Source organism: Hippoglossus hippoglossus, chromosome 17, assembly GCF_009819705.1.
Source record: "Hippoglossus hippoglossus isolate fHipHip1 chromosome 17, fHipHip1.pri, whole genome shotgun sequence".
In the NCBI taxonomy this organism is placed as follows: domain Eukaryota; kingdom Metazoa; phylum Chordata; class Actinopteri; order Pleuronectiformes; family Pleuronectidae; genus Hippoglossus; species Hippoglossus hippoglossus.
In genome coordinates this window covers 4,941,944-4,961,010 of record NC_047167.1, presented here as the reverse complement: position 1 = coordinate 4,961,010, position 19,067 = coordinate 4,941,944, and the positions used below count along the sequence as shown (strand labels likewise).

General features: G+C 40.6%; 1 protein-coding gene across 6 annotated transcripts in view; it reads left to right on the top strand.

The window, feature by feature from the left end:
- The window catches only part of ctnnd2b (catenin (cadherin-associated protein), delta 2b), a 166,422-nt gene that overhangs the window by 66,351 nt on the left and 81,004 nt on the right, over positions 1-19,067 (top strand). For all 6 annotated transcript variants that reach the window (XM_034613774.1, XM_034613772.1, XM_034613770.1 and 3 more), the window contains 2 exons: positions 11,761-11,795; positions 13,564-13,680. In XM_034613774.1, the coding sequence (XP_034469665.1) occupies positions 11,761-11,795; positions 13,564-13,680 (152 nt within the window). The remainder of the gene's footprint in view (positions 1-11,760; positions 11,796-13,563; positions 13,681-19,067) is intronic.

Genomic DNA, 19,067 nt, shown 5'->3' with positions numbered 1-19,067 from the left:
GGGCCAGATGGATAATCAAACTATCAGACTTTTATTTTAGCTTTGGTCAGTGATAACAAAGAGCTGCACAATTCAGGGTGCTTGGATACAAATAAAAGCAGCACCTGGATTGTTTTCCTTTGCTTGATGTCTGTTGTGGCAGCAGTAACCACCCCCTGTCTGAGAACTGTTAAAGAGTAAAAGAGTGGTACTGAATGCCTAATTAGTTCAGCCCAACTGAGAAAGAATGGGCCACAACAACCACTAAACACTGCAGTGCAGGATCACAGATGAAAGATTTAGGGAGGATATTTGTTGGATGGAGGCTTGGACCAAAGTTTAGTATCACTTTACATCACACTTAATATCCACTGTATGACTTATATTTGTATGCAGTTCACAGCTGAGCTATGCCGTGTTGCTTCTGCTCCCTCTGGGATCAGCCAGTGAATTATGGGGCTCTTTGAAGTCATGTCAGCTTGCGATACTGCCAGTCTTGTATTGCATTATATGACAGGCACGCAGCTATCATTCCCTTAGTAGAAAACACATTTTGACATTTAGGCATTGCTCTCTGTAGCAAATTGGCAATCCGACTTTTTCAAAGTACTGAGAATGTATACTTTAGAGACTAGTCCTTAACACAGGGGTTGGGAACGTCTGGCCTCTGGGCCGTATAGGTGAATCGAATAGAGACCTTGTGAATCGGAAACAAATCGATTTTGGAAATCAGTGGCGATACCCAGGCATGGTCAATAAGGGGTATAATAGGTTTATATTTGCAGTGCTAAAAGGTGCAGTGAAAAGTTAGGTGCACCAGTGCAACCAATCTAAAAAGTTAGTCTGGAGCCCTGGTGTGATATATGTGTTGATGAAAAACAATAATTTAGTATGGTTAAAATGGCTGTTAATAGAAATATGCCATAACATGGGCTCCTGCCTTGGTTCAGGTCTGATTGGGAGACTTACACATGCACAAGCAGAAGATACAAATATCTTGAAACATCACCAATATTAGCGGCTTTCAGACAAGCATTGAACTCTCCTGACATTCTCTGCAGAGGCTGAATTATTAATCGGATAATGTCTGAATAAGTTAATGTGAGAATACAGCAAGAGATCCTCTGCAGGGTTCACCACAAGCGAGTGGGCATGTTGATGATGTTTCTAACATGCGATAGATGCAAAGATAAAAAATGAATTATAAATAATCAACAAAGATGTCAAGAGAGTTTTTGGTGACAAGGGCCGATGCCGGTGTCGATCTGCTCTAAACAACATGTTATACATTACAATCTCCTGCTATGTTGCTCACGCGTGAAAGGCAAATTCTGCATCCAAATGTGCAGACATTCTCCAGAGAACATCATGTTGCCATCTGAAAATGGCTGAACAGATTGGTAAAACAATATTGCAGAAGAGCTGTAGTGCTCCTTAGCATAAACGCTGTTCATGTTATGATAGAGATTTTTGTCAAACAATCCTCCTTATATCAGTGTTCAGTGGAGTTGAGATCTGCTAACTGCAAAAACTGTAAAGTATGATTCACATCATTTTCATGTCCATTAAACCATTCAGTGAGTCCCCCTCCCCCATGCCTCAAATCTGTATTTGACACGTCTCTCCACTTATTTACAGAATTTTCCTTTAATTTGTCACCCTGTGTCGGTCTTCAGTGTTCAGCATTACAATAGCCCAACTGTCTGTCTCACTTAGTGTTACAAAGTAGTATTAGTGCGCTTTTTGGCTGCAGCGGGAGACAGCGCTGCCAAAATGCATGATTATGTGCAAAACAAAGTCAAGCAGCAGTGATTGATGGTCAAAGAAATGAAGAGAATGAATATCGATGAGGCTTTCAGGAACAACAAAGCAACTCCACACTTTCCCTTTTTTTTATGTTGAAGGGAAAACTTTGAGCAAATGTCGCATTTTTATGCTAATTCAGACCTTATTTCGATGACTATGAGCTTTTGAAAAGTGCAGTGTCAGTGGCTGTGGACAGCGAGTGAGAATCAAATTGCATGAGACGCGTAAAAAGGCAACTAAAGGTAACTGTGAATATTGTGCCGCTGACAAGCAGTGATTGATGTCAAAATGAAATTTATGCATGAAAATAATCAACATTTGCTAAAGTCATCTGTCGTGTTTTTATTATAAAAGCCTTTGGGTTTGTGGTGTGTTGATGATAAGTCTGCACAATGGTGCCGAGCAAATTAACAACTGACTGTGGCTTTCGCTTTTGAATCTAAATTAATGTGGACACGAGCAATGGCTGCAGTTTTTTTTTATGGTTTCCAAGAGCTTAAAAGGCCTTTGGTTTCCGATTTTTTTCTTTGTTTGTCAGATTTAAAAAAAAAATGTCTTCATGGGTGGCTCTATTATCTAAAAACTCTGTCTACAAGAGGGACGGCCATTGTGGACAGAACTGATAACAGATAAAATGCTAAAATGCGGGACATGGAAATAGATGGATTATATGGACTGGGTTCAGACTGTGTTTATTGGCTGGATAAAATGCCAGGATTTTCACTGCTATCTCTGGCATTCACACTTTTAAACCTACCTCATTGGATTTAGCAGAGCTCTCTCCTCTCTCCCTCCACTACTCGTTCTCTCTATCATACTCTGACTCTCCTCTTCTGTGTTTCCCCTTTGCTCTCTCTGTATTCTATTCCTATTTTCATTGTCTACCTCTCCTCTATTCTCTCTCCTGCTGCTTGTGTATCATGTTCTTTCACTCCATCTCTCACTCCCTCTTCCTCTCTCCGTCCTCTTCTATTCTTTCCATTTTCCCGGTCCCTTAATGCAGCGGACCAGCCAGTTAGCGAGATGAAGAGGTCGGACAGCTGCGGACCGATTTGTAGCATTACCTGCTTTTCTCTCGGAATAGAACCAACTACCCAAAGAGGCACCATAAAGCAGCTGAGAATATCAGGTCAGGGTGTACAACAGCACTTGATCATTATTTGAAATTATATAACATTATGCTACCCATCTACTTTTTACCTGACTGAAAATAGCAGCTTATTATCAAGTGGTGCTTTAACCTAAAATTGTGATAACTGGCCTCAAGTACGGAAATTTAGAGCTTTTACAGAGCTTGCAATTTACTTGATTTGAATTATAGCTTCTTTTGTCTCATTCTCTTGACATTTATATTTTACACTTTTTTGTATCATCGTCCAGAAATGGCTTTGGCCAGTGACAGGTGATAAAACATACCCACTTTTATTAATAAGCAGCATTAGGGTTTTATTTTATACACCTTTGGCTGGTGGAGATCCAGGAACCTTTGGCCATCTTTCTGTTCAAACAATGATTAAAAGCTTCTAATGATCTGCTGAGCAATTAAAGGTCAGTGAAGAGTTTTGTATTCCACTTTAGTGTATTTTTCCTCATGACTTGTTATCTTCACAATGTGAACCATTATCATAATAGAATCAATCATTCTCTAGTTGTTTCCATGAAGGCCTCCTTCCACTCAAGAGCAGCTTTAAGACATCCACTGAACTCCAGTCAATCTCCATGTGAGTCCAAGTCAGTTGAGGCAGACATTCTCCTGCCGGCCCCCCAGTAATAACTCTGGATAATGTCAGAATGAGCCAATGTGAGATTATCCAGAGGATTCACCAAGAGCAAACTCAGAGCATGTTGATGACGTTTCCTACACACGACGGATGCAAAACTGAAAATGAAACAAAAACAATACAAATATCTCAGGATGAAAAAGTTCTGTACATAGAATACACAGACGGAAATTTCAACTTGGAAAGAAAATGTGATTCGAGACCTTTTGTTGATATGAACCGATGCAGGTGTTGATAGGCTGTTATTGTTCTATTGTTGTGAACGTGTCTGAGCGAGAAAAAAAATCTTGCCATGTCCGAAGAAAGTCCGGACCCAATTTTGAGTTCTCGGTTCTCGACATTCTCGGAGTTCATATCTGAAAATGGCTTAGGAAGGTTGAACTACTGGAAAGCCTCAGTTGGTGAATTCTGGGTTGACCAAAGAGGTGACAAACTGTATCTGTCTTCGCATGACCCTGAGCTGGGAGCAAATAGAGGATAAGACCTGGTTCAAGGGTCACCAATTAGTGCCAGATTTCAGTTATATTGCTATTCAGTTCTTAAACAGTGATGTTGGAAATATTTTCAGAGCTTCTACCGGTTTGATTCTCCCACTTGAGGGGAGGTTCCTCTACTGTTTCAATCCTAATTTAGCAAGGTCAGTCTTTGTAGCTTGTAGAAATGGCCTCAGGCATTTTGGGCTAATCCAGTATTGTCGTTGAGCAGTCATGCAGTTAACATCATTGTGCTTCACTTGTGTTTATGCTATTTAGGATTATGCAAAAGCTTTGTGTTTTGTGCATAGCAAAATCAGCAGAGGAGGAGCACAGTAATATATGACATAGCGTTTTTTCCATTAATTACTTTTAAAGCCCTTTATTCGCCTCCAGCTTGAACTGTAATGTTTGCGCTTTTACACTCAGTGAAATCAGTGTCTTGTATGGACACAAACTAAGCTACACTCACCCCCTGCCTACATACACTGCATTAAATCATTAGCGGTGATGAAGTGCTGTGCCGTGGCATGACCTGCAGCAGGCGAGTTGATCACGCTGTCAATTAGTTCTCTCTCTTCCCACTAATTATACTGTCACATCTCATTGATGTGCCATAGAGATTCAATGGGAAAAACAGACCAGCTCTCTGTGTTTCCTGGGCCAACAGGTCAATGAGCTGTTTCAGATAGTGAGGTCTGATTAGATGTATCTGGTGGCCAAGAGGAGGAGGACTGGGAGAGAGAGAAGAGAGGAAGAGGAAGGTGGAAGTGTAGCTTGGCTGATGATTAGATGGTGGATAGGTCGATCCAATAAATTGTTAAAATTCTGACCTCTCCCCATCAATATTTCTAAGAGCCCAAAAGAACATTTCCAAAAAGCTTATTTTGTTCGATCTGATATTCCAAAATGTCAGTACATTCAGTATATTGGTTTTATAAGGAGCAAATCCTCATCATCGTCAGTGAACACGTTATGAGGAGTAGGAGCACTCATTTTGTAAAGGCTTGAAGCAGAAAAAAAGTTTTATCCACGGGCTACGGCTTCAGGACAGGGTCAGTAGATCAACCACTGTCTTACTGATTTTGGTGATCCCGTGATTCTGCTCAAGTGCCGCCATGGAGGTGATATTTTTATTTTTGAATGCAACACCTCAACAAATATTGATGATGATAAATCGAGATTACATCGATGAACACCTGATTTGTCTTTTGCGGCTTAAAATTAAATAACTCAACAACCACTGGATGGATAAAGTGTAGAGATGTTTCTTCTTCCCCCTCACAATGAATTGTAAAAACTTTGCTCATCCTCTGATTTTCCTTTGAGCATCATCACAGCTGTTCAATAGGCCAACACTTTGGTTTATGGCAAAATATCAGAAACACTAATTCCATTCAGCCTGTGTTGCATTTTGTGTGTGATGCTAATTACCAGATAATAAAACTTGTGTGCAGACATATCTTTGAACGGCTGTTTTTTCCTCCATACTTTGTAAAGTGCCGTGAGATAATGCATGTTGTGATTTGGCACTATACAAATGAAATTGAATTGAAAAAAATAAGCTTTTTTCAAACAACTTCCGTTAAATAAAACTCTTCTAACTTCGTTAAAATCTCCTTTCAGACAAGGGCACTCAAACAAGCATGCCAAAACCAGTAGGTGGCGATAAAATCTACATCAACGATCTGTCAAATAACAGACAAGAACACTGGAGCGTGTCAACTTGCCTATAGCCACCATTGTTGTTATTGGTTCCCGATGCATGCTCATGACACAAAGCAACACACAGCACAAAGTAAGCAGTTATCTCATTGTTCCCCAAAAGAGAGAGAGAGAGAGAGAGAGAGAGAGAGAGAGAGAGAGAGAGACTGTATTGATCCCAAATTGGGAAATTATTGTTTTACAGCAGCATATCAAGGGCATTGCACATAGATAGAAGTAGCAATAAAACAGATGAATTAAAATGGCTGAAAATAGAATTTAATAAACATAAAATGAACTAAAAACTGTACATACTCCCCAAGTAAATAATACACAATAAAGTACTAAAATACACAGTAAAGTACAATAGAACAAAGAATAAGCCTGTAAACAAGAGACTATACCAGAGATGACAAACTATGAACAAGACACAGGTGTGCAAAGTTGCAGTAGTTGTTTGCATTTGAGGACAATGTAATAAAAATATGAATATAAGGAGTGCAAATTCACAGTAATTTGCTGGAGTAAGCAGAGAGTTTTGGTGTGGACAGAAACTATACGGCTCAGGGTTATGAGGGTTCACCTTATGACAGAGGTGAGGAGTTTCCTGTATCTGTCCTTGTGGCAGCGGGGCTGAACCAGCCTGTTGGAGAAAGTGCTCCGCTGTCTGTCCACTAGGTGGTGGAGAGGGTGCTCGTGATTGTCCATGATGGATAACAGTTTGTTCAGTGCCCAAACACAGAGGAAAAGGTTGGTTTGGTAAAATATTAGTGTTTAAGATACTTTATTATATCCTCACCAACTTCTTCCACTCTTTCTTCTACTCTCCTCACCTCTCCTCACCTCACCTCTCATCCTCTCCTCTCCTCTTCTCTCCTGAAATTTGATATTCCAGCTCCTGCCCCTGTCAATGTAACCACTTGATGATAACACCACTTGGCTTGTTTCCTCACACTTTTCTGCAGGGTTTCTATGTGAGCACTCAGCCTGCATTTAGTTTGACCTACAACCCATCCTGGCCACTGGTAAATAACACACATTTGCCTCCACTATGGCATTTTAAGGAGCATAGTGGCAACATTTGACACCAGCAAGAGCAGGGAAAGAAAGTGAGGAGCAGGGTGTCCTGCCCTTTAAGAAAACAAGTCAGACTGTGTCTTCAGTACTGGCTGTCTAGACCCAGACTGGTGATAATAATCCTCATCATCCCGCTCTGACCAAGATATTTCTCCCGATATAAACACACTCCATCCTCCATGACATGGGTGAATGCCTCATGTGATTCATTTCTGTTCTTTGTGTAGCAATGTGTGTGTACACGGGTTTGGTATACACCTGATGAATGAGGAGTCTGCTTTGCTGACAGAGGGTCCCATTAACATGTAGCGCTTGGCTCTCCCTCACTATCCGTCACACACACACACACACACACACACACACACACACACACACACACACACACACACACACACACACACACAGAGAGAGAGAGAGAGAAAAGGATGATTTAATAGCATCTTTTCAGAGTGCAGGGAGTGAATAGCATTCATTGGTAGGTTTAATTATGAAGGCTTTAGCTCTCAGATATGGAGGATTTCACACCAAAATGGCTTTTATTTTGAATCATGCAGCAGTTAGGACAAGAGAGAATACTGCTACCTAACAATCTATCAGTATTGGAAATGACTGAATACTGATGATGTAAGTGATAGCAGTTCTTTGTCTCTTAGCAAAGGTCTTTAAGAGACTGATGTGAAGTGTTTTCTGCAAAATTTCACATGTTAGAAAATACAAAAAATAAAATTGCCAAGGGTTGGATGATACCACTGTCATTTCAGTATGCTAATTCTGAGACCAGCAGGAAAGTAGCTTAGCAGTAAGCCTGGAGGAGAGGGTCTAGGTTGTTTGCAAAGTAAAAAAAAAATCCAATCTTGTGCACAGATGTCTGATGAAGATGTCTGAATTTCTACTCGGTGTGTTCCCAGTGGTGAATAAAAGAATCACCTCGATGAGCCTCAGTTGTCCTTACTTGAACATAATAGATTCTAACGTACATGCTGACAGTCAAACCAAAAAGCCTTAAGTACAAAGAAGCATTTCAGGGTCATGCCAAATGGGAGGGAAGAAATCGCAGTCTGTGTCACTATAAGTCATGAGAAGATGTCTGTTATTCTCATGAGATACAGACTCAAGGTTCATCTCATCACATCACCAGAGACAGGATGGCAGCTCCAAACACAAAACATAAACCATCTGATCTGAAGTATTCCTGCAGAGGCCTTCGGACCTCTCAGGTCAACCATCTGTGTAGCATCATTCAGATCATGCATAATATGAGTCATACACACTTTTAAAAGGTATTAGAGTGTGTGTAAGTAACAAATTCTTTGACAGGCATCTTATTAAAAAGTGGTCTATGACTCACTGGTCGAGGAGAACGAGGCAGTTAGATGCGTTTAAATGCAGCACTGAGTCCACTTGAGGCTGTTTCATTCAATGAGCCTCAGAAGTGAATGCATCGCTTCCCTGGAAATTAGAAAAATCAATTACCCAACACTCATCAGAGGAGCTGAATGCAGCTTAGCGCTGATTATTTTATCCTGATGCCTGAAACTATTAAGAGCTCATGGTTTGTTCACTATAGTACTACTGATCGGTTTTACCTGTTGACAGGTAGTTAGCTATACTACATTGTGTCTATATGTGGTCAACTGAAATCCTTGCTGCTTGGCCAATGGTAGCTTCTGTATGCATTGACCTGCAATACTTAGCTTTCTGCTAGAAGCTCCAGCCAGTCTAGCTAAACAGGATTGCGTGATGAGTAACCTGGTTAAAATAAGGCTTGTTATGGGGTTGGTTTAATTAATTGTGATCTTTAGGAATTGATGAACTCAGCTTTCTATTTCTATTTCTATGGCTACAGCCATACTACCATGTTTTCATTTGAAAACGCATCACTGCCGCAATGGATACGCCTGGCGTCCAAGTTTCAGAGCCACTAACATGGGGCTGCTTCTTTGTCTGGAGGGGCAGAAATAGAGATATTTGGAAAAGATAATATAGTCACTCACAACTGCTTGATTGAGTCTGTTTGGTCATGACGTAGCCTTTGCCGATTCGTCTGCATTTTCCAGTAGACAACAACAGGCATTAGCCTCAGCTACCAGTGTAGAACACAACATGTGTAATCAAGTACAAACTTTGCTGACCCTCTAACAGCTGTTGTGCAGGTAAATTCAGCATTTAACAATGATACAACCCCTTGCCACTAAAGCCACAGTCCCACATACACAAAAGTCAAGTTCACCAAAGTTAAACTCCATGAGCAGCACCACTGTGGATTTGCTGAGCCTCCATTGCACATTCAGGTATGTGTGACTGTGCCCTTAGTGTGGACAGGGATTAATACTGCTATGGAGCCAAAACAGTGTTTCCCCTTGGATTTTTTCTTTTGCAAAATAAACTACAAACAAAAACATAGTAGTATGGCTGTAAGCCTATAACATTGGGTTACAGTTACACGCAGCATCTATTGCACTTCTGTCCATCCTGGGAGACAGATCCCTTACACTTGTCTCTCTCCGAGGTTTCTGTGTATTTCCTCCTGTTAAAAGTTTTCTTTGGTAGTTTTTCCTCACCCTTGTTGAGGGTTAAGGGCAGAGGATGTCACACCTTGTTAATCCCTATGAGACAAATGATTATTTGTGAATATGGGCTATACAAAATACAATTTGATTGATTGATTGAACATTAAGGGGACATTACACAATTTTTCAATAAGTAAATGAAACAATCGTCCTTAATTTTGAAATCATATGCAATTAAAAACACCCTTACTCAGTTCACTACGCTTCAACACACTAATCTTTGAGCGTGTTGCTGTAAATGCTGTTAAGCTAAAGTTAAATCTCTTTTAAGATGTAGCACAAGAAAAACTGAGCCAGCTTTAGACTAGACAACAAAAGGTCTGTAAGCATATTGAGCAGCTCAAACAAATCATTTTTCATATTTTTATAACAAAGTGTGATTGGCTGTGTGAAAACACTAAAAGAGAGAATCTTAGTTTGTCTACAAATACAGCCAGGAAAAAGCTAACAATGATATTTCAGTGATGTTACAGCACATAGAAAAATATCTATACAGGGATAAAGTCACAAAAATCTGGCCATGTAGTTTCATTACAATTTGCTAAACTTTCTACAACTCAGTCCCATATTTTGGTAAGTAGGAATGAGCTATTTTTCTTCTGTGTATGTAACTCATTATCATCTTGAATTCTTCCATATAGCACAGTTTTCTGTTTGTGCTTTTATAAACTGTTTAGTGAGATATTAAGAGAGTAGAGAAAGCAAAAAAACAATCATCCGACCTGTAATTACCAGTCGGAAGCTGACAGGAAGACCTCATTTGAGGCAGAGCCGTGAGGAAAAGAAAGTCAGGACTGAAAATTGTGTCCAGCGACTATCACATTTTTCACATCTGCACTGGGAAATTAAAAAACTCACAGCCAATTTTTTATTTAAAAGTAATTGTTACCCGTCCAACACCCGTCTAACATCTCCCAAACAATTAACAGATGTTATAGCTGCTGTCTGCCGTAGATCCACATCTAATATGGTTCTTCTGCCTCAGGCCTTGCAGCTAAAAGCCATCTTGTACCTGTGTTTTGTCTGTCGACCTCGACTATATCACATTAACTACACGGATCTACTAATTTCCTTGACTGATTGATCTCATGGAAACTGGCAGAGTTATCTCCTGTTTATCTCCCAAGCTTACTATTTAGAGTCTTATCAGTTTATGTGTGTGTATGGATTTTTTTTTTTCGCTCCCTGCATTCTTTTGGTATGTGTGACATATTTATGTTGTTGTGAGCAGAATAGAGATTCTGTTCTGAGCTGGTTTACACTGATGTTTTATCTTTCTTAGCAGCTCTTACTGCTCTTTAGAAGCATGGTTTCTTTATCTTGAACCCTTTTGTGGTCCCTGAAATATTTCTATGACAAGATTACACAGTCTCGATAAGATAAGTCTCTAAAATATTTAGGAGAGAAACAGCCTTGTTTTCAGCTTGACAACAATGTGTTTTGGAGGAAATCTAATTGATTCTGAAAAGGTTCTCCGTACCCCAGATCTTGAGGAATTTTCCCGACGCAGCAGGTCATCTTTCAGCTGAATGTGAAACACACAATATGAACATAATATAAAGTTATTTGAAACTCTACAACCCGACATTCTTTCCAAGGCTGTTTTTATTACAATACTATAACTTCAATTTCGTTTTACAACTTTATTTATAAAATATTTAGATTCATCAGATGAGGTGTTAACACAAGCCTATATCTCACAGTATAAATATGTCCTAAAACATAAGGAATGCCAGAAAGACACGCAGCACCAATTCAACAACTTATGAGACAAACAGATCACAAAAGCCAAAACAAACAAACAAACAAGGGTATTTGTTCATTAGGGTTTAACTCAACCCCCTTAAACCCCTTACCCTTGTTTGTTAGGGCTAACCCTAACCCCATAACCAAATTAAAAAAGTGCATCACATTGTACTTAAACCTATTTAGGACGGATTAACATCCAAAATCTCTTAATAGAGCCGTTGCATCAGATCTTTTTCCGGCTTGATGTTCTGCATCAGTGAGATGCAAGGGTTACCACCTTCCAGTTAAATACAATTGTGCGTCCAGCTAATAAAGAAGAATGAGCAATGACCTTGTGCAAATGAGAATGAGATTGGAAACAACTGGAAACTGAAAATCCACCAGAATATTAGGAGAGGGTATCATATTTCAACCATAAGCCTTGGACATTGTTTCAAAAAGGATTAGGTTTGATGAGAAAAATACACAGGTAATTGCATATGAGGCAGATGGCAATGATGTTACAGTTTCAAATTAGGCTGCTAGTGCATCAACAAAAAAGATCAAAAGGTTGTGTACGGTACAATGCATTTTTTCTCATATTTCTAACACTGTTTTCTCTCTGTTGTTTGTCTCTTACAGTTCCGCAGAGGAAAAATTTCGCTGGAACAACCAAGGTAATATTTCCTCACACACACTCTCACATGTTTGTCTGGAACCTCCATTGTTTGCATTGTTGACTGTGCTTATCACATTGGCAGCCACTGTAAAAATCCCCAGTCACATATTTCCAATTTATTGATGTAATGCTTTACAAGATCCATGGTGGCTGCTGCAGTTAAAATGCTCATTCCAATTCCCCTCTCTGCTCCAAAACACAAACAGAAAAGGCTTGTTGGAACAAAAAAAAAACTGTCTCTCAAACACCCCGGGGAAAACCTCACCTCTTCTGACAGCCGAGTAAAGGTCAAACTGCATTTGCAAAAACTTCTGAGCATTTAATTTAACCTGTTTGCGGTGCCAGATGGGAAGTGTTTTCCGAAAAGGACAACGAGAATCAACGAGTTTGAGTCCTTTGGACAATGAGAAAGTCAGATTACGACACCTCTCGGCTTTTCAGCTGAAAGTATAACGCACAGTCATGTCAATTAGGTCTCTCTACCTCTTTGTAAGTCATGTTACAGGGAGCGGAGAGTAGATTGATTATGGGAGTGCAGGGTTGGCGACCTCTGCCAACAAAGAGGCGACCGAACACAAGGAAGCCCAGAGGTCTGTGGTCAAAACGCTTCACACTCACAGCTCCCAGCCATCTGCTGTGCTCGAGCTCGACCGCTCGGCCTCAGAGGGATTCAATTTACTGTCATGAAAAAGGAAAACTTTTGCTCGCACCAATCAAACCATTTGATCTCGCCGTTACTCTGGGATCATTAAAAACCTATCACTTCTGGATCAAACAGGATTAAAAATGAGTTTTGGCTCTTCTGTGCGAGGGTGAGAGTAAATCCACCGTAATGCCGCAGACTGCACTGGAAATCTTTCACCAGCAGCATCAATATCAGTCTGAAATTGCATCAGTCGAAGTCAATAAAATCAGCCTCCTAAATCCACACACTAAGGCCTCTACTATTACCATTTCTCTCGCTCTCTCGGTGAGAGATTAATGCTGCTCCCAAGGCTCTTTTTTAAGGTTTTACCCTTTAGAAAAACTCCCTCAAACTCACTTAAAGGCACTGGGCATGTTATCGGCCTCTCACTGACACAAACGCCCTGGTAGCAGAGTATAAGGCTCAGACCTATAGATCTCACTCCCACAAGATTTGTCGCTGGATTATGACTGTTTACAATTGACACAAGGTTTACCAACACAGAGTAATATTTGTAAACCAAGTGTGAATTTTAATTTACAGCATTAGTGAAAAATCTGATCAGCTTTTAATGGTTGTGATGTGGAAATATGAACAAAAAAAAAAAGAAAAGGACATGTATAAGATAATCAGCGTTGCCATGTTATTTTACGTCCAAATTAATTTTACATACTGGCATTTAGTGACAGATGATATATAGAGTGTGAAAGGGGGAAAGACAGAGGGGAAGACATGCAGCTATAAGGACCTGGTCAGAACCGGACTCAAGCCTCCGCACACTAATTTAACATACTTTAAACCTGTGGCAGGATAGCCTGTATATGTCTATCAAGTATAGTCTGGTGTGTAAAATGTACTTGATGAGTACTTGAAGGTTAATCTGTACATTCACAATTGATGTGGAGCTGGAGAAAATGGGGGTCAGTGGGGGCTCATACCCCCTTGTGGGTGAATCCAGCCATGAGGCTTAATTCCCATCTCACAGTGCAGACACGTGGAGGAACAGTGTGAAAGAGGCAGAAGGAGCTGTGTCTTTCTTTCCCTTCAGGTTTGTTTTCCTCTTTTGTCTCTGCACATGCAGATGGACACAAGGACATAGAGGAAGAGCTGACAACAGGCCTGGAGCTGGTGGACTCGTGCATCCGGTCGCTCCAGGAATCGGGCATCTTGGACTCCCAGGACACCTCTACAGGAGACAGTAAGAGCAATTATTGTTATTTTGCGGAAATTATTTCCCCTGGCAATTTTATTTCCCGGAGACAGCCAAGAAGAATAGCTTTAGAGAGAATAGGTATAAAGCAATTGTAGACCAGTGGGGATAGATACTCCACAGAACAGCAGTCTCCATGTTTTGGCTAATTAACTTGTTGAATGTTTATGAAATCACCAAGCAAATGTATTTCAGAAAGCCAGCCTCCATTAAAACATGAGTGAGTCATATTTCCTTAAAAGCAGAGCGAAAATAAAAACTGAAATTGATACTATAATATTTCCTTTTGTTATTTTAATCAGGCCAATGAGATCATTGCACTCACTTACTCCTATTATTACATTCTACAAATATGATGAACAATTCACTTTGTTTTATACCCTCAATACTTCTTTTCTCTGCTCCGGAGAAGTTTTTTCATGTCGAGAGGTCAAATGCAAATGCTTGCAGGAGCTGGATATATTCTCTAAATATGCACTTGGAGATACAGACTAAAAGCTGAACTTAATTTTTTGTAAATTTTGCGTATTATTGCCTTAACCTTATCTTAACCAAAGATATTTAACCAGTTTCAGGACAAGCTGAAACACCAAATATGGCTCTATATATATATATATATATATATATATATATATATATATATAGAGCCTTTTGAAGCCAGGTTTCCAAGTCAGACTGTTTTTTTTTGCCAAATAGGTTTTACACATACAAGGAATATGTTGTGTTGTTTTTTTGCTGTGCATGAATATATAAATAAAAAATATAGAAGAGTATGTAAAAATTATATTCACAAAAAATATAGGTACAAGATGGACATTAGATATATGCAACTGAATGTTTGTACAGTATGTTTCAAAGTGACAGGTGTATTTTTAACATTCATGCAGTGCGAGGATGGGGTGCTGGTCTTTATTCATGAGGCCAGTTGGAGTTGGGTCTGGTCTGGTCTTCTGACGGAAATACCTTGCTATTTAACAGCAAAATTCTCCATGTTCACTAACTAGTCACCAATTCTGTCTACCATTCGATGCCAGCCTTGCAGTTTATTTTCAGAGGTTTTCCACTGAAGTTAGCTGCCTGCTGCACCCTACACGCAGCTCTTCTCTATAGTCCACCCCATGGGAAAGAAGTAGGTGTCAGGAGACATGCAGAGTCGTGCCAGTAGTTTGATATGCTAATCCATCGTCGCTGAGGTGTCAGCTGGCCTGCTGTTCTCAGTGCAGAGAGGGGAAGCACACACACACACACACACACACACACACACACACACACACACACACACACACACACACACACACACACACACACACACATGTATTTCTACCACCATCTTTGTGAGCACACTCACTGATCTAATTCTAAACGTATCTTAATGAAACCTTAAAATCATGTTTTAACTTTGGAACAGATCTTTAAAGTTGTCAGAAAATGAGGACCAGTCATACTTTACATAAATAAACAATAATAATAAAAATATATAAATATGCACAAATAGACATTAATAAATATTCTGTGCAATCCACAGACTGTATATAAAAATGGATGACACGCCTCCACTTCGCTCAAACCAAGGTATCCTGATCAGGGGTGCTCCCATCTTGTGCTGCATGGTGATCATTTAGAGCCAGAGTCTGAGCAGTTGTGATGTTGGAGTGGAACCAGGACATCAAGGTGCCACTGATACATGCCAATCGACCAATCACGAGTCAGTCTCAGCTGTCAATCATTATGTTTCACCCTGTTTTATAGCATCAAATAACGATTTAAAACAAACTCATAAGAGAAAATTCATCACAGTGATAAGAACTACCTAAAATGTTGGAAACCATATTGTAGAAAAAAATATTTTACGTCCACTTTGAATTTTTAGTTTGGTTCATGCCCCAGAGATGCTGTTTCCATGGAACTAATGTTAGCTTGATTAGCTTTAAAATCTGCCTGTGAAGGTTGTCGCTTCATACGATGGAATTGCCAGCAAATGGCCTGTTAGACTTTGTTTGAATGAGGTTAACAAAAAAAAAAAAGATTAGGATCAGTCAGTTAAAACTTTCCATCTGGTACACAAGCCCATGTCTGCGATTTAACACTCAGGGAAATGCATACAGACATGTAAAGAAGCATCACACACACACACACACACACACACACACACACACACACACACACACACACACACACACACACACACACACATACACCTGCACTCCCTCACTCAAACTGCTGAGAAGATTAGTGCGACACAGCAGCAGAGTATGCTGAGTGTCTTCATGCTTCATGCCGGGGTTGCTTGCCAGGGAGCATGTTAATCTCTGCATATGTGGCTATGTTGGGTGCAGATATTTGCATGCAGCTTTGTGTGTGTGTGTGTGTGTGTGTGTGTGTGTGTGTGTGTGTGTGTGTGTGTGTACACACCAGACTGCAAAAGCCACCAATGGGTTTCTAAAAATAGACAGCTGATGAAATATTAAAATGTGTCAATAGAGAGCACTGGTACAGAGAAAAGTCACTCAACTTCTGGTGTGTGTGTGTGTCTGTCAGTGAAAGAAAGAAATGAATGAGCTCGCGAGGGTCTCTCAGGGTAAGACTCTACACTACTGCAGTCATGCAGGTCCATGCAGCTGTGGCGTTTGTTCATGCATGTGACCACCGAGCAGGAGCGCATGAGTCGTGTGGATGCCATAGAAGGTATTCCTTCTATGGCATCCACATACTAGTACACTACACCCTGACCTCTAACTCCCCTCAGATGGATTCAATGGAGTCGTCAGTGTTTGTCATCTGAGTGATAATGTATTTATAAGGCCTTTCACCTCCCTAAAGGCTCTACTGCCCATATGAAGAAAACCTAAAGTGGCAAACAGAAAATGTGGAAAACATCCCCTGGCTTTGTGCACACATTGCACTTGTGTGCGTGCTTGCAATGTATGTGAATCCATCTGGAGTACAATTTCTCCCGTTGATTTTTGTGACTTTGTAAACCCATGTGAGAATGTGTGTGTGTGTGTGTGTGTGTGTGTGTGTGTGTGTGTGTGTGTGTGTGTGTGTGTGTGTGTGTGTGTGTGTGTGTGTGTGTGTGTGTGTGTGTCTGTACTCACTGAAGATAAGTCTATATTGGACATGGAGGCCTTGACCTGGTAAACTCACTCTGTACCTTCAGCTTAATATCACATTTTAAATAATGCACAGTCACCAGCTCCACAGCCTACGGGAGCCATTTGTTGTACTCCAAGTGAATTTTCACTTTGCTCCAGCTTTATTCTCTAACTTGCTGATGAAGAGTGACTCTGTTTGCCGTTAGGTGCTGACTTTGTCTGTCCCATGCAGCGGATATTAACCGCTGGCAGTGTATGATCGTTCTCTCCCTTGATTTTAATAATCACAAGAAATCACAACAAGCCGTTCTTGTTTTGATTCTTAAGTCAGTGCTGCCGTTTTGCATCCGCAAGTGTGTAAATGTCATCTGCAGAGGGCGTACGTGAGGCTCTGGGTAGGCAGCCGTGTACCCACCAATTTTTTTGTGACTGGTTCAAACTGCACGAGATAAAAAAAAAACTGGATGCTGAACTTGACGAGAGGGTGTTTGAGGATGTCTCTGCCGCTACCCTCACCTCTACAAATGTTTCCCATTGATTATCTGTAGTGTTTTTTTACACTTCCCATAATAACATAACAGATCTTGCTGTGTGCAGCACTATCCTCTTTAAAGTTTTTACCTTCCACTCAGACAGTCAGACCTATAGTGTCAGCTGCAGTTGTGCACGTACCCCCAAGTCTCATGCAATGCAGATCTCTCACGCGAGGAACTTGTCTTTCACTCTTCAGTCTGTGTACATGTCACTCGGAATCTATTTCTCGTTTGACTGACGTTTGTGCGTGTGCAAGTGCATCCCCGCGATACTGCTATAGACCGAATGGATTCTGTGGGAAATGCTGCCTCTTTAAAAGAATAAAGCACAACAGCAGAAAAAGCAGCTCTTCCTCTGGCTTGGATGTCGCCATTTTGATTCAAATCGAGGTGCACATGCTCAGACTATATAGACGCTGATCTACTGTGCTTATATGGAACCCGTCCTCCAAGCGGAGTATAATACAAACAAGTGTGTGTCTGTGGCGTCTGCAGCTGCCCATATACACATCCTCAGTGGAGGATAACTTTGGCGGCGGATAGAGATTAAAGCGACAGCCACTGTTGATGGAGCACAGCTCAAGAACTCCTCTAAGAGCATAAACACTGAGCGCCAGCAACGTATGCATCTATTCAGAACTGATATAATGCACTTTAGTTATTTTCCAGTGCAGTGAGGTGTTTGCCAAAAAAGGCAAACAGATTTAAAAGTAGCTGCTGTTCTATGCAGTTTTGCTGAATTTATGCATTGCTGAAGCTTGTTTTTACTGCAATTAAAGATGTTGATGAAGTACATCATTGCTATCATCAACGAAAGTGAATAAATCAGGGGTGCATCAAAAATTTAACAGGACTTTAATCAGAGGGATGAGCGAGTATGGGCTCCCACACAAGCAGCTCCCGCCCTCCTGTCCTCCTCAATTCATTCAATTAAATCCGCATCAAACTTTAACCAAGCGAGTGAACAGTTTAAAGTCCACAAAACATTCTGTCAATGTTTTGTAATAATGTTTTTTTCATGCGTGCATCTCAACATTTACAAACTGTTGGTGTCACGTGCCACAGTCCAATGCGTGTTTACGTGTTTACACTAGAATTGAAATGATCCGTGTGCAAATCAGATGACAGCAAATACTTGTGACAGAAGCTGTGTGTGTGTGAAATTAGTGTATCTGTGTGTCATCGCGACTGCAGTCAATCTCCTCTGTGTGATCACACTGTTAATGAGCTACAGTGTCAAAGGGAGGGACAAAATGGTAGAATTTACCCAGTGAGAATACATTTCATCAACGTTCACAAACTGATGCTACTGCAAGTCTGATTCACGGACTGTTAAAGTTACCATCGGCTAATTGACTAATTAGATGGCTGACTAGCAGCTTGCTTGAAAGAAGCTCAGTGTGTGACAGGCCAGCTGGAGTCTGGCCCACTGATCTTTGGTGGATTTTGGCCTGAACCTCGAAATGGGAGCATAAAAGTTGACACCAAAAACAGCCCTAGTGCATGGTATTGCACAGAAGGGTATCTGTGATTCTCGGACTTTGAATTTGACTACAGTTGACAGATGATATGCAAAGTGTGGATTAAGCGTAATAAGTCAGGTGGGGGGGTCCTATGTCCTTGTATAAACAACAGCAGGGGTCAGTAACTGGGTCAAACCGCAGGTCAAAAATATTTTTGACCTCTTTGGTACTCAGTTTCCATAGTAAAAGCACAACATTAATTTGTTACTGCAATGCTTTATATCCAG